The sequence below is a fragment of the Diorhabda sublineata genome, chromosome 9 (genome assembly GCF_026230105.1).
Source record: "Diorhabda sublineata isolate icDioSubl1.1 chromosome 9, icDioSubl1.1, whole genome shotgun sequence".
Taxonomy (NCBI): domain Eukaryota; kingdom Metazoa; phylum Arthropoda; class Insecta; order Coleoptera; family Chrysomelidae; genus Diorhabda; species Diorhabda sublineata.
The window spans coordinates 16,981,582-17,004,853 of NC_079482.1; the positions used below are offsets into that span (position 1 = coordinate 16,981,582).

Here is a 23,272-nt window from a genome sequence, read left to right on the forward strand (position 1 = left end):
GTACTTTTCCATGAATAATTATTTTCTACGGGGTAGTGAAATGAGAAATGTGATACTTTCCTAAACGTTATTAATTATTCAAAAGAAATTAAAAATTTCCGTTGCGTTTTGTATTTTTAGAATAGTACTGTAAACAATGTTCCAAAAATATCATTTTAGGAGTTTCTTTCCTCGAGGTTTTCTTTGGGATGAAGGATTTCATGGATTTCTAATATCCCAATGGAATCTGGACATCGAATTGGACATAATTAGTCATTGGTTTGACCTTATGAATGCAGAAGGTTGGATTCCTAGGGAACAAATTCTGGGAGTGGAGGCGCTAGCTAAAGTACCAAGTGAGTTTGTGGTACAAAGAAATACGAATGCAAATCCACCTACTTTCTTCTTAACACTGGAAACCATATTAGATAGATATGAATCTTTGTTAATCGGAGAAAAGTATAGTTTACTAGAACGACTCTATCCCAGGCTGCAAGTAAGTAGATAAAACAATATTGATAATTAAATAATTTGTCATCAGTACAACAATTCATTTTTAAACATTGTGGCTGCTTCCAGAACCTCTAATATCCCAATTAATTTTATATATTTTTCTGAAAAATATATTATTCATAGGCTTGGTATGCATGGTTTAATACCACACAGAAAGGTGATGCTCCAGGATCTTACAGATGGCGTGGACGTGATGCTTTAACTACAAGAGAATTAAATCCGAAAACTCTAACGTCGGGATTAGATGATTATCCCAGGGCATCTCATCCCACCGATGAAGAAAGACATATTGATCTTTATTGTTGGATGGCAATTGCTTCAAAGACCATGGCAAGATTGGCCAAAATTTTAGGAAGCGATGGGTACAAATATGAACAGACCTCAGCCTATTTATTGAACAACAAGGTTAGTCAATTTGGGAAATATTAATGATATTAAAGCTTAAGGATGATGAAACAACTTCATTCACTATTCTCAGTCTTTTATGTGGTAATGAATATTTTAAATCCTCTAATAAAAAGGGTGTTTCCTTTATATGGAATCCATCAAGGTGTTTATGTTTTTTGTTTGTTTAAGGTGAAAGTTGGGAGTGATTTTTGTGTATAATTACAGTAGTAAGTGCAAAACCAAAATTTTTGTATTAAAAACAAAAATTAAGTGATTTGGAATGGCTTTATAAATGCCAGTGGTTTTTCATAAAAATTTGTTGTTTTTTAAACATTTTCTTGCATATTATCTGTTAATTTCTATAGTTTTAGCAATTTTATAAATGATAAATTAAACATAAAACCATTTTGGGTCCGAATGGGATCTATAGATTAATCATCTTCAATATTTTTTAGACATCTTAAGAACCACAAAAAACTATTTCAAATTAAACCGCTTTACATCCCACGACTATTTGATTTGTTCTGTAGCTTAAGTGTTTTTTTGATTCATTCTGATACTTTTAGATCCATTTTTATGAAAATAAAATTTAAAAAAAAATGTGTATTCAAATGGGCACAATAGGAGGAAATAATAAATATAAGAACCCACTTAAATAATATATTTAATTCAAATACTAATAATGAATGACAATTCTCAAGTCTTTGTATGATACTTGACAAGCAGTGGCGTCACTTCTGGCTCCTAAATGAAATTATTCATACTTTAGTGATTGGAGAGTGGCCCTGACAGTCTTTTCCAATACTTCTGGGAAGAGAAATGAGATATCTTCTTACTGCTTGCTAAATGACTGTTAAAACGTAGAAATCTAAAGTGGTAGGAATAGATGAACTCTGAGATATGTACATTTTATGGGTTAATAAATACTTATTCAATAAAATATCATTACAAAGACCTGAAATATTGAAAAAGCACATAAGTCCTTCTATAAATATTGAATTCTTCTGAAACTTAGGGGATATTTTCTCTTACAATAATTTCTATCGCTTTAAATTTCATTCGTAAAACTATGTAAAAAATATATTTTACATGCAACTTCTACTACTTTTTTCCAATTTAGCAAAAATCCTTGAGTTATGAGTATTACTGAAATGCTACATTTGTAAAACAATTTTTACAGTGGTAGAATTTCAATTCGACAAGAACTATCATGTAAAGTCTAATCACACCAATAAATGCTGATATCTTCATTAAAGTTATACTTAAATGATTTATATTTTTCTTTTCTGTATTTCAGTTGATGGACACTTTACATTGGTCTGAATATGCCCAAATTTATGCCGATTATGGTCTTCACACAGATGCTGTCCGATTAGAGAGACCAAAACCATTGCCAAGATCACAAAATCAAAATCTAGAGCTGCAAAGAGTTGTAACTAAAAAACCAGAATATCGCTTAGTAGATTCAACATTTGGTTATGTAAGCTTATTCCCATTCTTGTTACAAGTTTTAGATGCAGATTCGCCGAAGCTAGAAAAAACTTTACAGAATCTACACAACCCCGATTTATTATGGACTCCATATGGTCTAAGGTCTTTATCTAAAAATGCTCCCCTATATATGAAGAGAAATACCGAGCATGATCCTCCATATTGGAGAGGTCAAATTTGGGTTAATATCAACTACTTAGCCACAAGAGCTTTGTATCACTATTCAAAGGTCAACGGCCCGTATCAGGCTTTGGCTAAGGAAATTTATGTAGAATTGAGGAATAATCTGATTGAAAATATAATGCGACAGTATTTCAGAAGTGGATATATTTGGGAACAATATAATGATAAGACTGGAGAAGGTAGCGGTGCGAGGCCCTTTACTGGCTGGAGTGCTCTAATTGTTATATTGATGGGAGAAAATTATTAATTAACTATGGAAAACGGTTTTTAACAAGCTCCATTATTGACAAAGGTTATACATTTTTGAATCATTTCAATAATGTCATATGCAGAGTGATTAAAAGGAATAAGGGGCTCATAATAATAATGTGTTAATCAACTATCACAATAAAATCGTGCAATAAAAAGAAAAAGTCTTTGATATAGAAAAGGTTTGAACCACTTGTATCACTTTTTTAAAGAAATATAAAGCAATTGTAATGAATATATATTCCTAATTATTCAAAAAACACAAATAAACGTTTTTAAGTTGAAAAATCTTGAACAGTTGGTGATATTTAACTGAAGATAATATTTATTAACACTGCAGCAAAATTAACATAGAACTAAGTAGTGTCATTATGACTGTTGGTGTAGTGGTAGTAAACAGTGTGTTCAATAAAAGTAATTAGTACATTGATGTAAATGGGAATATAATCATCATCATTCTAAAACTGGTGTGGGGAGCTATTTGGAATAGTCTCACTGCTATCTAGCTCATTCCAAATGAAATATGGCAAGCAAACAACTTATCATGAACGTTTATAAAAAAAGAAATAGTTCAAAAATCATCCATTACTTATCGTAAGTTTCAAAAATATGGTGCCCATGTACTTATTCCTTAAATTGAAGGACGAATTTGCTTTCAATTTTTTATATTTCTTTATAGTAAAAACACATTTTTAATGATTAATTATAAATGGACATCACCGAGAGTGTGTTCAGATGCTTGATTAGTTTCGGACAAGAGATTGATCAAAACATCAAGAGTAATTATATTAAAAAAAAATTACAAAAAGTTATCTAAAATCAAGACGATTTAAATCAAGAAAATTCTGTTTCCCAATTAAATAGAAAAATGAATTTCCACGGAAAAAAATTTACAAAATTTGCTTTAAATAATTAATACATCAGACATGTATTAAAATTCAGTTCTTAGTAGTTGCCCATGATATATAGGATTCAGAATCAGAGATTCCTGTGCTACAATAATTAACAAAATACAAATTTGATAAAACGTATCACGCCGGTTGTAATGTTAACACAGACTTGTGGCTGGTCGCCTTCATGAAACCTCCCTTACGGAGACGATCGATTGGTTCTTACCAATACAAAGTTACATAACTTAGTGGAAGATTCCAATTTGCAATAGATCGAAGATGTTCATAACATCAGCGACATATAGCCAAAAGATCAGGTCAACAACAAAGCACTATATTAAATACATGGGCGGAGTGTATCTAGTGAATTTTTATTTTAGGTAAACATGCATTATGTAGATGGAGAGTAGGTACTGGTGTTTTAACAATTATTAGTTCTTACTGTGTTTTTCTGAAAATCCTTATAACTGTCAGAAGCAATAGGTTGGATATTTCTACATTAGTGAGTTTATAGTAGATTTGAAGTTTACAATGTAAAAGATTGCACCCATTATCACAAATTACATAATTAGGGAGTATTACGATATGTAGATACTTGTTTTGTGACGTCTGCCTTGGGAATGAGACTGTTATACCATAAAACATTGTTATGAAAGAATATTTTGCTGATTAAGCTAGTAGATACATTTTGCTTTGGTTGTTTGTTGATATTTGATATAATTTTGTGAAAATTTTGAGGTGTTAATTTTGAAAGTAACGAAAATGGTTCCTTAATAGTTCTTCATACAATTGATTGCAGTGTTTAGTCCAATCGCAGTTAGAGGTCTTCTAATTTTCTTCCGTGTTTTTCCATAAATACTTTCATTAACACTGTTTTCTCCTTGTAATGAAGATTCCCAGATGTTGGAGTTAAGTTGAATTTGTTTCTCGTGGTGTACCGTTAAAGTTCTTAGGATTTAGTTGCAACTCCAACCTGTCAACTGTAGAACTGGGGAGGGGGGTGTAAAATGAAATGAGGAAGAAAACGGGAACACAGATGAAAGTATCGAAGAGGGAATGAGTGGAAAGAACAGATTTAAATGCAATTTTTATGAGGACTACAAAAACGCGAAGAAAAATTTACCAGCGAATATAAAGAATAAAATAACCATAAGTTTATTTTAATATTTGTAGTGTAGATAGGTATAGAAAGAATTCGAATACATTCGTGAATGTTTATTGAATTTCTCCAATGAAATGGAAGGTCGATAACAAATTAATTTCTTCAAAAACTTGAATGTTAGAATCAATAAATCCGAAGTGACTACTGCGCCACAATACGTGAACAAAGGAATATTCAAAATGTTTAAAGAAAAAAGTATCAAGCTGAAAATAGTCGCTCTTGGATCACTGGCTTTGGTTTCTTTATAAAGAACTATAAAAAAATTAAAGACTGTTCTTGCACAACCCAAAGTTGGTTCAATCAGTTTGCTATTTTTATTCTTGTTCTAGATTTTCTTATTATCATCAGGTGTGGAATTATAATTACATTTTTATAGATCTCTAAGCTTATTATTCTGAAAAGTATGAATAACTTGTAGAAAAACCAATATATAGTATTGATAATAATTTCCCTCGCGCTCAATTAAAGACACGTTAATATTTTTTACCATTTCTTCTAATGCTGATAACTGAAGTTATACTTCAAGTAATGAACATTGTTATTGTAATTTTTTGTCTTGTAAATAAATTTAGATAAAAAATAATATAAAATTAAATATATTTGCAACATCTTCCAATCCTTATAATTTTGATTCATTCATTTTCTATCAATAAAAACTGAATTGCAAACTTTTTGAAAGTTCTGATTTCCAAACTCATCTCATAACATTTGTAGTGTTAAAAATGAGGGCGATCAAAAACTTACCTAGAAAGAAAATAACAAAAATCTTGTACCTTCGCTTTATTGCAGTCTTACACTCATTTGCCTTCTCATCACGACTGCATAATAAATATCAATTATTTATATCGTTGAACGTTATTGATTGAGCATTGCATAGTTGCCAGGCTTCGTTTGCAAAATGTGCCGTTATGTATTGTAACATTCAAAACTGTTTTGTTTTCATCTAATTATTTCTCTCACACATTAATAATGAGTGAAGTCTGAATGTAACAGTTTTATCCAGCAGTATTCATCGATGATCTTGAAATATGAATACTACTTCCTGTGCACATGTGTGGGGAGAAAGGCAACAATAAAATTAATAAGTTTTTTCCTTTTTTATTCACTTTTTTAATGCTTATAAAGTTCACTTTTGGGTGATCCCCAGCAATTTTACAACTACTGAAAACCATTTTTGAATCAATTGTTAAAAGAATGAGGCATACAACTTTATGTTAATAATAAACACATTAATATAAAAGATAATTGTTAACAACATAATTATTAGGCAAAAATGCTCTCAATAAAAGTTAATTTGATGGTGCACTATTGGTGAACCAATCTACAACTTTACAGTCATACCAAATGTATTTTCCTTTCAAATTGGCATCTAGTGCGGCAAAAAGTGAACTTTTTGCTCCCTCTTCAATGGACAATGGGCCTTTGTGACTTGTCATATCAGTATTGACATATCCTGGATGAACTGAATTTACTGAAATATTCCTATTTGGAACTTCTTCGTCAAACATTTTTTGCTGTATGTTGGTCAACGCTGACACCGCAACCTTTGACACAACATACGTGGATGAACCCCAGCCATCTTCCACAGTTTTACCATTTTCAGCAGCTCTAAAATAAACAAAACATCACAGTTTTTAATACATTTATCACATTTCTTGAGTTATATATTAGTGTAGTAATCTAAAATTGGCAAACTATTTTTATTCTTTGTACTTTTGCATTTCTTAAAAATTTTCTATTATAGTAATAATAGTAGTAAAACGAGTTGTAAAAGCTATTCTACTTAACAAACACGAATAATAATAAAATTTAAATAGTTCTAATTTGTTTATTAACAGAAAAAAAAATTTAATTATATGAAATAGACCATAGTCATTGAACTGTTTATTTTTATTTTGGTTGCCAATACGACTTTATATCTTCAAATATTTTATCAAACATATCAGTTCCTTTATTCCTTTGCCTCCACACAAACTCTCATAAGTACAATTTAAACATGTCTCTGCTTGTCCCACACTCTTTATTGTTTCTTGGTCCACCTGGTTAGGTTAGGTATCAAGTGGAAGTTTACTTATTTCTAACCATGTTTCTTTCCGCAAAATTATTTCACTATGATAAGCTAAAACCTGTTGCTTTAAGCAAGTTTCGCTTCTAGTCATGTTATAAAATCATTTCAAACTTAGTTGTAGTATAAGCTATATAGAAAATTTTTGAAAAATACGGGGTGATAGTTCAAAAGACCCTGCTTAACCATCAATCTGGTTAAATTTAGTTTCTAATTTCTCAAACATTTGTGTCTGCTGAGCAATTTCAAACAACATTCCAATAATAGAAATTGATCCATTTATCCTATTAGATTCCATTTTAGCTTATAATTAAGTATCTTATAAAATGGACAGAACAAGAATATGAACATTAAAATTTAATGAGAAGTTAGAGAGACTAAGGTCTTCAATAAAAATGAAGACATTGATAGGACCATTGAAAATATGATCTGTACTAATTTAGGTAATGTTTGATCCTTGAAATATTTAAGCATCTTATCAGAATTTGTTATCACCATTGCAATGTGTATATTTACAAATACTTGTCTGGCTTTTGGATGAACACTTGAAATATAAAACATTCCTATAATCGTTGAAAAAACTCTTTATAAACCGTAGAGAATTTTGAAGGATGCTTTTTACCTCAAAATTAGATGAGCTAAATTCCAAAGTAGAATGTAACTTTATAGTTTTTCTATTTACAATTGTTGAAGCAGTTTATATAAGCTGCAAATGAAAAATTCACTTTCTTACCAAGAGTATAAATGGAATGTAATGGTATGGACAATTGATGAAATATCAATAAAGAAAAATCATATATCAAAACAATGGACTTCTTATAAAATGGAAGTATCTACTACTACTAAACATAATTACACACTTTTAGGAGATAATCAAGAAGCATACATACTTCACAAATTTTTCCACTAATTTGTTGAGTTCAAACACAGTAAGATCTTTTTTAGAAAATTCTCTTCGTATTTCTTCAGAAGGTATTCTATACAAGTGGCCAGCGGAGCTAGAGACATTTACCACCTTGGCATTATTTCTAAGCAAGGGAAATAATGCATCACAAACTCTGAGAGTACCAAAATAATTTACTCTGATTGTTTCTTTTGCTTGAACAGACATAGGTTCTGGAGCAGATACCTAAAATCAATCAAATATGCTAAGAAATAACGAATGTAAAATAAAATTTAAAACTTCATAAGTTAATGGAAACATAATTTTTTTCTGAAAATATATTGATTATTTGAAATATAATTCTATATAATATATATAATATAATAATATATATATAATATAATAATATAATTCTGCAAGAATGTATTGCAGTATTGGTAACAATTTTGCGGCACTTACTTTGAATGCTATTGCTGCGTTGTTAATCAATATATCTAAGCCACCATGTTCTTTTTTGATAAATTCTTTAAAGTTGTCCACACTATTTTGGTCAGTAATATCTAATTGCCGAAAAACAGGTTTCAAATTATGCTCCTTTTCCAACTTAGAAACAGCCGCTTTTCCCCGCTCAGAATCTCGAGCTGTTAAATAAACAACACCGTCAAATCTTTCACACAGTCCTTTAACGATTCCATATCCAATCCCTTTGTTTCCACCGGTCACCTAAATTTTGACATGTTAAAGACAAAGATAGCCATTCTAATTCTAAAGCATTTATTTAAAATAACATAGTCGAGTTTTTACAACTATACCTATGACATATACATTTAAAGATCAATTTTTTAAAAACCCATTTCAATGAGGGAACAAGCTAAACAAAGATTAATTTCTAAATTTTATAACCTGTCCCTCTCAAAAAATCTGGAGATGATCCCCAAGAGAAGAGGATATCTGTTTCCATAAATATGTTCAAACAAAATAAGTATTGTGTAAATTTATGAAAATCTAATGGCAATATCTCTGGCCATTACATCCAGCTGATTTCCTTCTTTTTTTGTTTGACTGCATAGTCTTTATGCATAGATTTGTCATCAAGCAATTAAAATCACTAAATTTTTACTATACTCAAACATAACTCTTTCCCATTCATTTATGATGTTTTTATAGGTTTCTTCTATCATATCTCGAGTTCTAATTGAGGTGAGATATTCGTTTTGGTCTAAGAACATTCAGTAAATCCTTTTATTTGAGATATAATATGAGTGAATTGGTTTAGTCTGAGGGTAGTTAAGCACAGTCATTCAATTTTTCTGAGATTTTTCTCCATCAATGATGCATATTTCGAGTTCTAATTCAGATATGTTGTTTGTTTTGGCCTGAACACACGCAATAAATCAAGCCCTTCCATTTGAGATTTAATATGAGTGAAATGATTGAGTCTGAGGAAAGTACAGCGTGGACATCCAACATGATTGTTGATTTTTTGGCTGTAACCTGATACTTTTTGTATCCCTTTGTAGACATAAGTATTAATTGATCTTATCACAAAGCTATAATTATTATTGACAGAGATTGATCGATTCTCAAGCTGCAGTTGTACAGAAAAATATCTTCTCCATGTCTTATTTTGAATAAACTAATTGTAATGTAGCAGCAAATTGTTAATCTCAAAATGACAAAGCCACCATCACTATAAAAGTTCTGTCTGATATCACCGCATCTTCACTTCCTTCTCACTAAGATTGACTTTAGCTACCATGTTCAATTGAAAAAAAATATTTTTTGAAAGAGGAATTAGATGTGATGCAGGGGATGCAATATGTGAGAAAACATCTATATGACTTTGAGAAATAGATGTACAGAATGATAATCTATAATCACATCAAAATTCAGAACCTCAAATGTTATGTTCATATTCATATTATTATTTTCCCGTTATACATCCACTTGCTAAAATTTCCTTATTTCTCGTTCATTGAACACTGATAGTAACAATAATAACATGTCGTGAACTTGTAAGTCTTTGGAAGTTACATTAAATTTTAAGCTAAATTTGAAATTGCACATTTCTTATTATTAAGAGTAAAAAATATTATAATTACCTATTATTTTATATATATATATATATATATATATATATATATATATATATATATATACTTGGACTGAATTATTATTTACATCAAATAATTAAAATCTAAATTACATAAAAGAACAAGTGTTATTTTATAATTATTGATACATTAATACTATTGACCAATATTAAAGTTTCAATATAGAATATGAACATTGTTTTAAAGATAAAAGGGGACTTACGACTGCAACTTTTTGAGTACTCATTATTCACTTTCGTTATTTACACGAAATACCTTTATCTTGGTTACTTGTTTGAGAATAAGTATAAACCCAGATTGTTTAAATATTTGTTTTCTTATCAGGTTTGTGGTTAAGTATATGTTGTTCACGAACCAAGGTTATATAGTTACTGTGATATGGTATTTGTTTTCATAAATGTACATAGGTATACTTATTTGTTTTTGGGGGTATTACATATATGGTTTTTTGTATGTAGATAACACTGTTATCTAGTGTGAACTTTAATGTCAACTGACATTACACATTTCTTTACACAACGTGACACGGTGATCCGAATTTGACGTATCGTAATTAATGACAATACGTCTAAACGATTTAAAACGTGAATATATTTACGTCTATATGAGAAAGAATATTTGGATATCAAAATTATCCTCTCAACAATATTGACATGGATAAACTCATTAATTTGTATCGGTATTATCGTCATTGGTGACTAACAAAAATAAGAAGATACTAGGTATAGCAAATTGTAAGATAACCTCATCTAGGAACGTTTAGTATCATAATGAGGCAACTAAGATAGGACGAGACATAATTTTTTAATGATGTCGAACTTGAGAGAAGCCATCTAGGTCTAAAACATTATATTCCAAGTGTTCAGTTGGCGATGAAAGAGCAGGTTTAGATTGCGAAGAGGTGAATGCAGTTAACGGAGACTGTTGAAGACAGGACAATATATAATTTTTTTAATGATGTCTATAGCTTCATTCAACTATCTTCTTCGAAAATTAGATCAGGACTTAAAGAAACAGTACATGAACATGAGAGAAGCCAATCTTGGTCTAAAACATTATATTCCAAATGTTAAGCTTCAACTATCATCTTTAAAAATAGAATCAGGATTTACAAAAACTGAACACGAACATAAGAGAAACCATTTTTGTCTAAAGCATTATGTTCCAAGTGTTCAGCTGGTAGTAACAGAGCAAGTTTAGATTGCGAGGAGATGGATGCCGTTGACAAAGACTGCTCAGGAGGTTCTGTGTAGCTAGGCGCGGTTGGCAGAGATTGTGTGGAGTGATATGCTGCTGACGTAGGCTCTGTTATGGAGATACGTACGGTGATTGTTCAGGAAGTCTAGTAAAATATTCCTGTTAATTATTACGGATGCGTGTAATTGTAGCTCGGAGAACATGCCCTTTCGCTTTTTATACTCTGTATGCTACACGATTTCTATTTTGAAGAGATGGATTTGAAAATAGACTTTTTCTGTTTCATTACAAGTATGACATGGTCGGAACAGCTTCCACTTATAGAAACTGTTCATATAGAAGCATTACATATATGGTATGTACAGTGTCGGAAACCTAAATCTCGCTCTGAGTTATGTTTCTTAATCAGCTGATAAGTGATCTTCTCGGGTTAAAGTTTCCGAAAAACCCTCTAGAAAGATATAGCTACTCTATAGACAACAAAATATCAAAGGAAACTAGATAAGACGAAAATATTCAATGTAGTGTGTTAAATGAAAATATAATTTTGTTTTCATAGGTAATTAGTTAATTTTTCGATACGACTACTTGTATATCGATTCTACCTAAAAGGTCTAGACGTAATTTACAAAGCACAACTTTTAAAACAACCTTTCAAAAAAAGAAGAATGAAAACTTTAGAACGCTAATACAATGGTAAAATAAAGTTGCTCAATGGAATACTGTATTTAATTACTGTTGTTATAGAATCAATACATGGTTGGTAAAGTTATGTTTATACAAAACAGTTTTCCTTAGATAACAAACTTTGAAAGTGAACCTCAAAATCATGCGTATAAGTGTTTTTAAATTTGCACATTATATTAGTTTCATTTATATTTATAAGTTCTTTTAAAATATGAGTGCGGTAAAGCTAAATGGTGACCACAAGTCTAATGGTCCCGAAAGTAAGACCCCATTTTTAATCGGTGTTGCAGGAGGAACAGCTAGTGGAAAGGTAAATATATGTCAATCTCTTCTCATATCATAATTTCCAAGTTGCATTTGATCACAGAGCACAGTATGCAAGAGAATAATGGAAAAACTTGGTCAAGTAGAAATGGATCAAAAACAGAGACAAGTAGTTTGTATATCCCAAGATAGTTTTTATAGAGAATTAAGTCCTTCGGAAATCATTAAAGCTGAAAAAGGCCAGTTCAATTTTGACCATCCTGATGCCTTTAACGAATCTCTTATTTATGATACTTTGGTTGATATATTGGCTGGTAAGATGATTCAGATACCCACATATGATTATAGGAATCACTCGCTGTAAGTATATCTGAAAATTTGCAATTGTTTTCTTGCTGCATCAATTTATGAATAGAAATTGGAGCTGCCTGCTTATATATTTTATATAAGACATTTTGAAACTTGGTTGCTTATTCTGTACGGAAGTCCTTCAACTATTTGTCTGTTACCTCCATAAAGGTGTTAAACTATCAGTTTTAAGTTTTTTAGATTTAGATTTTTAAGTTACTAGGCACAAATAATTTTTTTTATGATATTCATCTAATATTTGCTTCAATCTAATGTCTATACCTAAGATATCATCCAATTGATTAGCTCTTTTTGTTAATTTTCTATGTCATTTATCCTTGTCAATGATGATAACCCTTTCTCATAATATCTCTTTTGATTTAATACATTTACTTCTCTTCAAGCATTCCTTACATAAGGTTTGTTACAATTTAATGTTTTGTTCTGTCGAACATACTTTATCAAGTGAAGCAGTGTTCCTTAAGCTTGCTAGACATGGAGCAAAATCATGTGCAGATGCAATTACAGCTATATCAGTTTGGTATCATTCTAATTGCAACAGATTCCACTCCTAGGAAAGTATCTAGTTGGTTTCAAAACCCACCAAATATAAGTCGAATTAGCTAATATATTGGGACACTTTTTTGAAATTAAGTTTCTCATCTCTTGTGGTAAATTTAATCTTGTTTTGTTAATGGAATTTATTTCAAAGTTTTTCATTTTTTTGTTGCTTATATGGCAAATGGTGAATGATGAAGTATTTAGAAGAAAATAAGTAGCAGAAGATATAAAGGTTGCTAAAAATTGTAATGAGTGGGTAATAACAATAATACAGGTAATTCTGGATTTAGTGTACTTGCAGCCATAGGCCAATTTAACCTGAGTAGTTCCCGTTCAGGTCACCTTTTAGGTGGAAAATTGAATTGTACCTTATTTCAATCTCACGTTCAAAGAAGTGAGTAATTAGAATATTTAAAAGATAAATACCAAAACACCAATTGGAAAATATTGACGGATCTGTTATCCCAGTGCATTGATGGGAAAGGAAGTAATTCCTCACACTAGGGCCCGTGCATTAAGTCAGTGACTTTACTACATTACATGATGAGCATTAATATTTATTTTTGTTATGTACATTTATTATTTTAATTACATTGTATTGTTTATATACAAAAGTAATGTATTAAATTTACAATTTATAGTTGTAATTATTAATTTTAGAAAATAAAAATTCTAGTGGTAAATCTGGTAGATATATTCTATTTAAATGACAGTGTGATTGCTATTTTGTCCCTACTTTTTATCACTGGTAGAAGCGCCTGTTTCTAAGTTCTCTTAATTATTAAGTATAAAAAAGTAACATAATAACACACTATCACTTATCCTCCAGCTTTAGAAATTATTGTATATAATTCTGGACCACTTTGTATATTTAATTTATTCTTTTTAGGAGCAAAGATGAGATTCTGACAATATATCCTGCAGATGTAGTTTTATTTGAAGGAATATTAGTATTTTATTTTCCAGAAGTTAGGAAGTTGTTCCATATGAAGCTTTTTGTTGATACAGATTCAGATACTCGACTAGCTAGAAGAGGTGAGTTTTTTATTTGGTAGTATTCATTTTTGTAAGCATTATTTGAAACTTAAAATTTTAAATAGCTCTTGGATAATAGAATCTCTGGAAATAGCTCAAATGTTATCTAAGGATTGGAATGGGACAATTCAGAGACTAAAACACACAAGAGACTGCTATTAAGCATACCTAAATACATAGTATTTATGGTTGAGACTTCACTGAGAACTAGTACATGTATTATACCTCCTCTTACACTCAGTTTTAGGAGACTTTCTCTGGAAGACGTAATTCTTTTAATCCTGATCATTTAATAAATCTTAAGACATCTGCGGGCTTCATTTTTCTGTTTCATTCAGTACGCTCCAGGCGTAAAGCTGTGAAATTGCATTAAGAATTATGTGGATAGATGATACCTCTTCTAACTCCTAGAATTTGTATTTGCCTCCTTCCATTAGTTTAATTTTATCGACATGCCCATTTAGACATCAATATTCTATTAGAACCTCTGTTAAAAGTGTCTTCACTTGTCTTATTTGTACTGTATTGCCTTATTTTGTTTCTTTTTAATCAATTTTTTCTCTTTCACTAGCTTAGAACATGTGGCTGATTTCTTTCTTTTCAAGTATCTATCCAAAAAAAGTTATTCTTACCAAGTTTGTCTGTAAAATAAATTAAAATCTACAACAGAATTACAACAATGTCTACAACTATAACTAATTTCCTTTTTATAGTTCCTCGAGATATTAATGAAAGAGGACGTGATTTGGATCAGGTTTTAAATCAATACATGAATTTTGTCAAGCCAGCATTTGAGGAATTTTGTTCACCAGTAAGTATATATCATATTTCATTCTATACATTGTTTACAATATCCTAATTAAACATTAGAATATGTACTAATGGCAGATGGATAAATTATTAATTTATTCAAATATTAATATAACTAATATTAATTTGGAAACATAAACTTCCAGTTATATCATTTTATAAACTCAATTCCAATTGATTTATTGCACTGTACATTAAAAATTTATTTTAAATTATGTCAAAGTTTGTTGACGAAAAACTTATCGATTTAAAACAGCCAACATATTCTACAAACATCTAAAAAACATATAACGGCACTACTACATAAATTGCTTCAAGACGAATAAAACAAATGGATCATATCTCCTAATTCTAACCCAAAATATATAGATACTTGATAGAATTCAAAATAAGTCAACTTTCGATTTGTTGTTCTTATTTGTTTTGAATATATTATTGCTCTCAGTAAAATATTTTGTACTATCTAACATTTGTAAAATTTTCAAAGTTATCAGATTCATTTTTGAAATGAAATAAACGAAGTTCTGCAGTTTCATCTGTAATCGCTCAGTTGTAGACACTACAACTTATGATTACGGGATCGTCCCTGTACATTTTTTACTACTTTTTTTTTAATATATCACTTTATTTGCAATCTGTAAAGTAGTTACAATAAGCAAATAGGTTGCTACAATCAACAGGATTTCTCTTTATTAATTGAATTTATAAATTTTTTACAAAAATCTTGAATTTATAAATATAATTGTTGCTATTATAAACTTTTTCAATTTTCCAGACCAAAAAGTTTGCAGATGTTATTATACCTAGAGGAGCAGATAATAGTGGTGAGTACTGATTTAAAATTGGGGAAAATTGTTAATTTAGTTTTCAAAATAGAAATGAAGGTAGTCTTACTGCATACTCAATATATGATACCTTGTTGTGTGATGATTATATTAATGAACATAGTTGAAGTATGTATGTCATAATTTTCAATTTGTCTTATTTGAATTGAATAAAACCAATTTTCATTTCTTCCAAACTTAGAAGTGTACCATTGAGAAATTGATTAAAGTAGAGTATCTTATTATATTTACTATAATTGAGAGCGCTCCATTCTTGGAAATTGAAAAAAATATAATTGATATGTATAATGAAATAATGGAATCTCTATATATTTTCTCTTCATTAAATGTTCTAATTTTTTTGTTTCATTTCAACTTAGGCCAAAATTAAGTAGGGCAGTGATTAATAGTTATTATTAACAAATATAAGACTTTATAAGTTGAAGATTGACAAGACCAATTTTACGCCAAATTTTATCACATCATCTACAAATGTAAAAAAAAATTATGGTATTTTACTTAAACAATCAAAGTATAAATATGAACGGAAAATTGGGTCGGAATAAAAATCTTTTGGAACCGGTCGTATTGAAATTACTGGTAACTAAAATTGTACATCTTATCCTCAACTTTTTTATTATTTTTGTGGTGATGTGCTTTATGGTGGAAGGTGATAGTCACTGCAATTGCATCTATGTTCAAACTCATTACATTTTATTTTCTACATTGGGTAGAAAGTTACAGATGATAAGTGCTAGTATTTGTATCGGCTTAAATTAAATAAGATGTTGAAAAATAATCACAGTTAATTTAGAATTTTTGTAACCGTTGGTGATATTCATACTGAAGGCACTGTTTAGTACCAGTACACCCAAACTCACAATTACACTGTCTATTCCTTTAAGTAGGGAATGAATTAACAACCTGTTAAAAATTAAAAGGACATTGTAATTATGAATTTCCATGATAGTAAATAATGTGTTCAGTATACAAACATAATATTTCAGCAATGAATATTAAAACATTTCAATACCAAACAATTCTTCTGAATATTAACTTGAACTAATAAACTTTATTAATCTGTATTACACCTGTATAGTATTGAGCAGATTTGAATTGGCAGCAGTAGCTATCTGTTTTAGATTTCCTTCTCTGATATATTTCACATTATTCTATCCTATTCTATATTTTCTTCTTCATTATTTGTTGCCTATTATTTTTTTCTACTTGCTCTGATTGTATGTTTCCTATATTTTAATCGTTCTGTCTTTTATTTACTTCAAACTCCTTCTATGTATATTGTAATTTATTTGTAATTTATTGTCATCACTTGTAGGATGCATCCAGTTTTGCTTTCTTTTTATTTTATTTCTGTTCTCATATCATTGTTAGTTTTTATAGGGAATTTTGTGAAGTATTCTTGCTAGTATTTCTCTTCTCCCATTATCCATTTAATATTTGTGATCAGTGTATATTTTAACTTCGTTTTTAGTTTTTCATTATGATACACTATTGTTTCGATCTCCCGCTAATTTATCACAGTTTCAAACTCTCTAGTACTGTAGTATATTTTGGTGAATATCATCCACAATAGATTTAATTTATCTCTACTGCCTGGTTTTAAAATGGAAACAGGAATATTTTCAAATAATTTGTTAAGAAATTCCTTACTTTATGTTTGCACTTGGTATATCTTAATGTACTATTTCACCATGTGCTTTTACAATTTTTCAAATTAATTTGTAATAGTTTAGTTTGATTACATTTCAAATTTTTGTTAAATGTTTACATATTTCACCTTCTAGAGACAAGTTTAACTATTTCGGTGGCTTTTGAAATAAGTTAATTCAAATTTATTGTCAAAGTGATAAATGATAAAGCAACTTAAAAAATGGCTTTATAAAAATGCAGTTTGCCAGAAGAAGCAAATCTAAGAATTTAGTGTCGGATAATATGGGAGAAGTTTTTTTTTTGGTATTTTAAGATAGCTTTTGAATAAAAAAATAATTGATAACTCTATATAATGATGTAATCTTTCAATATTTGATTGATAATGAGAGTTAGAGCAAAATTGATGATGACGAATGTAATTGTTTGGTTTTTGCTTTGTTCAAAACATCAATAAACCCCCTCTAGTTGTACTTATCTTATTTGTTAATCGATTTCAACCCTTTGACTAGTACTTTGTTCCGATTTAGTTGGTAGATTTAATCATTAGTCATTTATTTTCTTGATTCGTTTTTTTTTGGACTAGTTCTATTTTTATTTCATATAATTTTCTACTTTGACATTATTTAGGTTATAATTACTTCACCATGGATAGTTAATATTATATATTTTCCTGCTACTTTTCTTTTTAATTTGGAAATAATATTCTAGTCCCCTTATTGCCCATGAAGGCATTATTTGATGAAGAACAGAAGGTGATAGATATTAATTTAGAAAAACATCAACAGTGTAATCCGAAAGATTACTGTAATTTTTTTATTTGAGTTTATAATTAAATTAAAACATCAATGTGTTACAAATTGGACTTATGTGTCAAGTTATAACACACCGAGGGTTTACGAAACTAAAGATTTATGCAGAAACCAATACAAAATATTAATTGAAATTTTCAAGTTTTCGTAAACTATTTGTTTACTTCCGTCAATTTTGTTTTCCCTGCCGCGCGCTGCTATTATGACCGATCCGAGGCCGTACAATATTCCCCTAAGCTCTTCAGAACATATTGAAAAACCAACTAATTCATCAAGTTCCTTCAATATTATATCCATTTTATAAACTATGAAATTTTTAAATTGTTTTATTGGTGAAATCTGTAAACTGTTGTTATTTGTATTTTTATTAAAAATATCAATTCACGAAATGTATTATAGGTGTTTTGAAACTCGAGGCATACTGTATATGAGATTTTTTATCGAATTGACATCAAATTTTGTTGCAGTGGCTATTGACCTGATAGTTCACCACATCAGAGACATTTTGCAAGGAAATCATCGACCAAATACAAACGGTTTTCGCCCAGGGACCATCTCTCCTGACTGCCTATAGAAGCATTTTATATTAGTTTCCCTATTGCTCATTTTATAAACGTTCTCTATCAGTGACATTTTTTAATTTACATAATTATATACAAAACTTCCATTTATGCTAACTTTTGGACATTATATAATTGTCGATATGTCGATAAGGTTAGTTCTATTTATTAAGAAAACTCTCGAATATACTTGTAAAACAAAAAACAACTTAACAGGTATTTAAAAATAAAATTACTGAGATTAAAACATATTATGGAAATAATACCAAATTCGTTGATCAAAATAATAAGTCTGTGCATTTCTAATAGTGAAACGGGTTAAAGAAATTTAAATAACATGAAAATGTAACATATTGAATGAAATAATGGTATTATTAATAAAATACTCTACATCAGAATCGAAATATAGAAAAAAGAATATTTCGCGAATAGGACAATATTTTGTTGATATTTTAGATATAAGCTCATTTTTTCTTTTTATTTGCTCCTGTAGCTGAATTTTCCAGTATTTGTTGGATATGTCTGTATTAATATAAGGCCACATTCCAAAAGGTAGAAAAAGGCAAGTGTTTGTGATTGAAGGTCGCTACCTTCCACTGTTAGCTGTGTCTTTTTTATTTATCTTGGCAAAAGTAGCAGAGTTAGTTTTATAGACCTAAATAAGAAAACCTCATACATTTTGGGTATATTTGTTGTCCATGACCATTTAATGTTTGGACATAAACTGCGCAGTTATCATAATGAGTTTTTCCATAATGACTGTTCATTTTTAAGATGACAAAATAATGCACATATCAAATATATATGCAGTAACTTATGCAGTCCCAAATCGTGAGTTCAGACTGAATTATGTCAATAAAAATGTAAGCATTGAAAGGTTCAATCTATTAACTGTGTAAATAAAGCATGATGCAAATTACAGTCAAGCGTTTATGCTTAATTACTTCCACAATACGCCGCTACATTTATTCTTTTATTTGATCTTTATCAAGGCTTTATATATATGGTACATAACTCAATCGTTAATGAAGATAAACATCAACGTTGGAGTTATAATGTACAGCATCCATCTCCAGCACAATGGCGTCTTTTATTATTGGAGATATTGGTTAGCAAATGGTCATGTCAATCGTATCTCAGATTATCCGAAACTCTATTGGGTGTTGAACAGGATTTCGCAGCTTCCTGTTTTCCGATTCCTTTGGGTGCAACATCGAATGCAGCTAGATAATTTTGTAAAACTTCTTGTCGAAACGCCAATTGAGTCAGCGGTGTTAAATGCTTGCACTGTTTTGAAAAGCACCAAGCATTTACTAGGGCAACATCAAGGAGCCAGGAGAAAATTGTCCACCACCACTTCTTTTGTGGTATTGTTGAACCTGGATATATTCTGATCAATCAGATCAGTTCCACCCATGTATAGATTGTATTCAGAAATCAATCTAAGCTGTGGTACTTGAACGAATTTTTTTTCTCAGCCTCAGAATAACGTTTCACCAGAACAGTTGGTTCCAATGATATATGGACGCCACGCTAGCCACGTTATTGTCCATCTAGTTTACCAAAATAATTCCATCCTCCTTATTGATATTGTAAAATATATCACTCGTTTATTGGTTTTAGCAATCTGACTCATCTGTGTACAGCTTTTAGGAATTCTGTTTTCTCTCATCGTTCATTTTTTTGTAAGATTGTGGAGTTTGAAAGAGAAACTTCTTCAAGTGATGCCGAAGCTCATCTATCATACCCATGAATGGAGCAACACACTTTCCAAAATTATTTTCATAGATCGTGTTTGCTTTTGGATTCTTTCCCTGAATTACAGCATCATATCTTGTACCCAAATCTTATAGGTAAGCGTCTTATGAACTGTTTACATGAATGTTTTCCATAATATCTAATCATAGTCTCATCATAATCCAGTTCTTGTTCGGAAATTTCATTACCTATAAACTTAGGAAATTTATAAGGGGTCGTAGCTTCCACAATTTATTTTCAGGATTAGGCTTCAAATTATCAGCACAGTGCATGTATTTAATATTCTGACGAAATCTGTCCCTTCTCGTGGAATGACTGACCATGGAGGTTTTCATATCTCCTTTGGAATCCCAATAGAAATCATTTCCTCTTTGGAAATGTTTATATTAGGTTGGCTACAGAACAAGGCATACTTGTTGGATTCTTGAACAAGCAGTCCAGTAACTTCTTGATTTAATAAGTTTTCAAATATTCCCACATAATTCTTGTTCTTAAATTTGTCAGAATCAGGTACAGGAAAAATTTCAAAGTCACCGTTTATCCATGTTATATTTTCTAGTCCCGAACGAGGAAAAACTTCATCAGTTACAGTAGATGCAAGCACTAACTCAACATTTGGCAATCATTTTCGTCCGCTAAGGTTATCCAGTAATTCACTATCATCCTCTTCGCCCGAATCTTCGTCTGTCAAAATATTTGAATCGGGAGGTTCAATATAAATTTCGTGAATATTAATATCATCATAAGCCTCTTCCAAAGTCAATCCAAATCTAAAAGAAAAGAAATATAAGATTTTCAATATTTTCTACAGTAGAGTCTCAATTATCCGACCTAAACCGGCTGCACCAATGTTGGATAAGTGAAAAGGTCGGATAACACGGAAAATGATAATAACGACGTTAAATATTAGTTAATTTTATCGAACATCGAAAACTTTTCAAATACGTAGCTGAATTAAAACATAACTGAATTAACCAAACTCAAACGTCTAACGGAAAAGTAATATATTTTACAATATGTAGATACTGTGCATACTCACATACTGTACAATGTCGTGAACCATGAAACCAAAAGCTTTGGTAAAAAAAGTTTGCTATATTTTTTTGTTTGCTCGCTGTTTGTCGTTTTCTGGCCGCACAAATCTCGCAGTTTCCTCAAAAGTAAAAGCTCCTTAGAAGATGTTTCCTCCAGCTGCTCTGCATATTTTAAAGCTATTTCTAGAGCTTTGTGTTCTTCGCTATGTGAAATTTTCTGTGCACTGGAAAGCAGCGTTCAGGAACAAAGAGAAAGTCCGGTCGTCTGGCAAGCGACTACAATGCTTACAGTTAGAAAATGGAAAGGGGTTGCGAAGCACGGGGCACTGCTGCGCCCGTACAGTCAGGTATGATAGAAGGGGATGCTTCATGCACATCCTACTATGGAAAATCATTATATTGTACTATACATGACATTGCCTCAGTGTGTCGGATAACTCGAAAGGATGGATAAGCGAAGGTCGGATGACCGAAACTCTTCTGTGTACCGTAAACGACCAGCGTTCCAAAATGTGATTATAGGACTCATAATACAAAATGCAAGGCTGACTATTTGATTGGTGCAATTTTACAATATATTACAATTTAACACAAAAACAAAATAAAATTAAAACTTACTGTAATCGAAATTCCATTTTTCGGTACTTTAAATTTAAAGGTTAGGCTTAATAGGTGATTTCTAAAACTCCAATCCATTAATTTGTAAATACGCGTCTCGGTGCTCTTTCTTCTTTCGACATTAAACCATAGAATGATCGCCGCTGATCACATTCCTCGTAGTAATATCGCGCTACTGCCGCGTTTTACACTTATTCCTCAGCGTTATATATAAGTAACGCTATCCGTTGACGGGTTAAATATTATCTAATGGCTATCTAAAGAGCTCATTAAAAATATAAAAAAACTACACTAGCTATTGCACCAATAGGAAACTTCTTGGTACAGTTTTGTGCTTTTGGTAAAGTGACTATAATGTCTGTATTTGCAATAATAGATCATAAATATTCGTTTTTGACCAGTTTAACTTACAGAACGCGCGAAATTGGCACTACCAAAATACAAACCATACTTACCACATGAATCCTAAATTCCGTTTTTACCTACTTTATCAACTTACCATTTTGTCAATATTAATGTATTGTAATGTATATTTTTTATTTATTGACGTTAGGTTAAAAAGTTTGCTTTGTAGTATATTTTCTATTGTTGCTGTTCTTATTTATAGGTAATCTTCATATTGTACACAAAAACACAAAAAAGTTCTATTTCACTATTGTTAGTGTCCTTTGCAATACAAATTTATTACACTTATATTTAAATCGTGGCGTGCATCCAAAAGTTAGCATAAATACATTTTCGAACTGTAAGAAATTAACTTTAGTTTCAAATTAATTGAAAAACTTATCTTTAATCTCAACTGCTTCAGAATCTAATCTACAATATTGTCAAAACTATCTACCTAGTAATGTGAGACTCAAATTTAGTTCTACGAGTTGTTATTGAGATATTTTTGTTGGATTTGATAGTTATTCATTTTCCCACTCGATACTACCTTCTGACTGAATAGCTTCATTGAAAGTCTTCCGCTCACCTTCTGTGAGAAGAACCTCAGCAAATTGGGAAGTCATGTAGTCTTTCAGTCAATCAGGGACTTTCATTTTCCGAAGCGACGATCTCGGTAACTTGAGCGGACTTTTGGCGTCAGTGAATGCGCCTGAGTCGTCACTAGATTCGTCTGATTTTGGGACAAAAGACTCCAGCTAGACAACATCCTCGTCACTTTCATAAGCTTCATTTT

General features: G+C 30.5%; 3 protein-coding genes across 8 annotated transcripts in view; 2 read left to right on the forward strand and 1 right to left on the reverse strand.

Moving 5' to 3' along the window:
- Positions 1–2,966, forward strand: part of LOC130449061 (uncharacterized) — a 9,711-nt gene extending 6,745 nt beyond the window's left edge. For all 5 annotated transcript variants that reach the window (XM_056786713.1, XM_056786715.1, XM_056786714.1 and 2 more), the window contains exons 9-11: positions 160–475; positions 616–897; positions 2,177–2,966. In XM_056786713.1, the coding sequence (XP_056642691.1) occupies positions 160–475; positions 616–897; positions 2,177–2,800 (1,222 nt within the window). In that variant the 3' untranslated portion in view covers positions 2,801–2,966. The remainder of the gene's footprint in view (positions 1–159; positions 476–615; positions 898–2,176) is intronic.
- Positions 2,967–5,920: 2,954 nt separating this feature from the next.
- On the reverse strand, positions 5,921–10,474 carry LOC130449062 (carbonyl reductase [NADPH] 1-like). Its single transcript, XM_056786716.1, has 4 exons — positions 10,119–10,474; positions 8,262–8,525; positions 7,810–8,048; positions 5,921–6,462 (listed from the first exon to the last, which is right to left on the reverse strand). The coding sequence occupies exons 1-4, from the start codon at positions 10,140–10,142 to the stop codon at positions 6,144–6,146; spliced, it is 846 nt and encodes a 281-aa protein (XP_056642694.1). The 5' UTR covers positions 10,143–10,474; the 3' UTR covers positions 5,921–6,143.
- A 1,425-nt stretch (positions 10,475–11,899) lies between these two features.
- Positions 11,900–23,272, forward strand: part of LOC130448646 (uridine-cytidine kinase) — a 42,760-nt gene continuing 31,387 nt past the window's right edge. The window contains exons 1-6 of one of the 2 annotated variants that reach the window (XM_056786098.1): positions 11,900–12,110; positions 12,168–12,424; positions 13,863–14,008; positions 14,722–14,819; positions 15,594–15,642; positions 18,590–22,081. In XM_056786098.1, coding sequence (XP_056642076.1) covers positions 12,012–12,110; positions 12,168–12,424; positions 13,863–14,008; positions 14,722–14,819; positions 15,594–15,642; positions 18,590–18,696 — 756 coding nt within the window. In that variant the 5' untranslated portion in view covers positions 11,900–12,011 and the 3' untranslated portion in view covers positions 18,697–22,081. Of the gene's footprint in view, positions 12,111–12,167; positions 12,425–13,862; positions 14,009–14,721; positions 14,820–15,593; positions 15,643–18,589; positions 22,082–23,272 lie in introns of those variants that run through there. The other variant, XM_056786097.1, reaches the window with a different exon arrangement.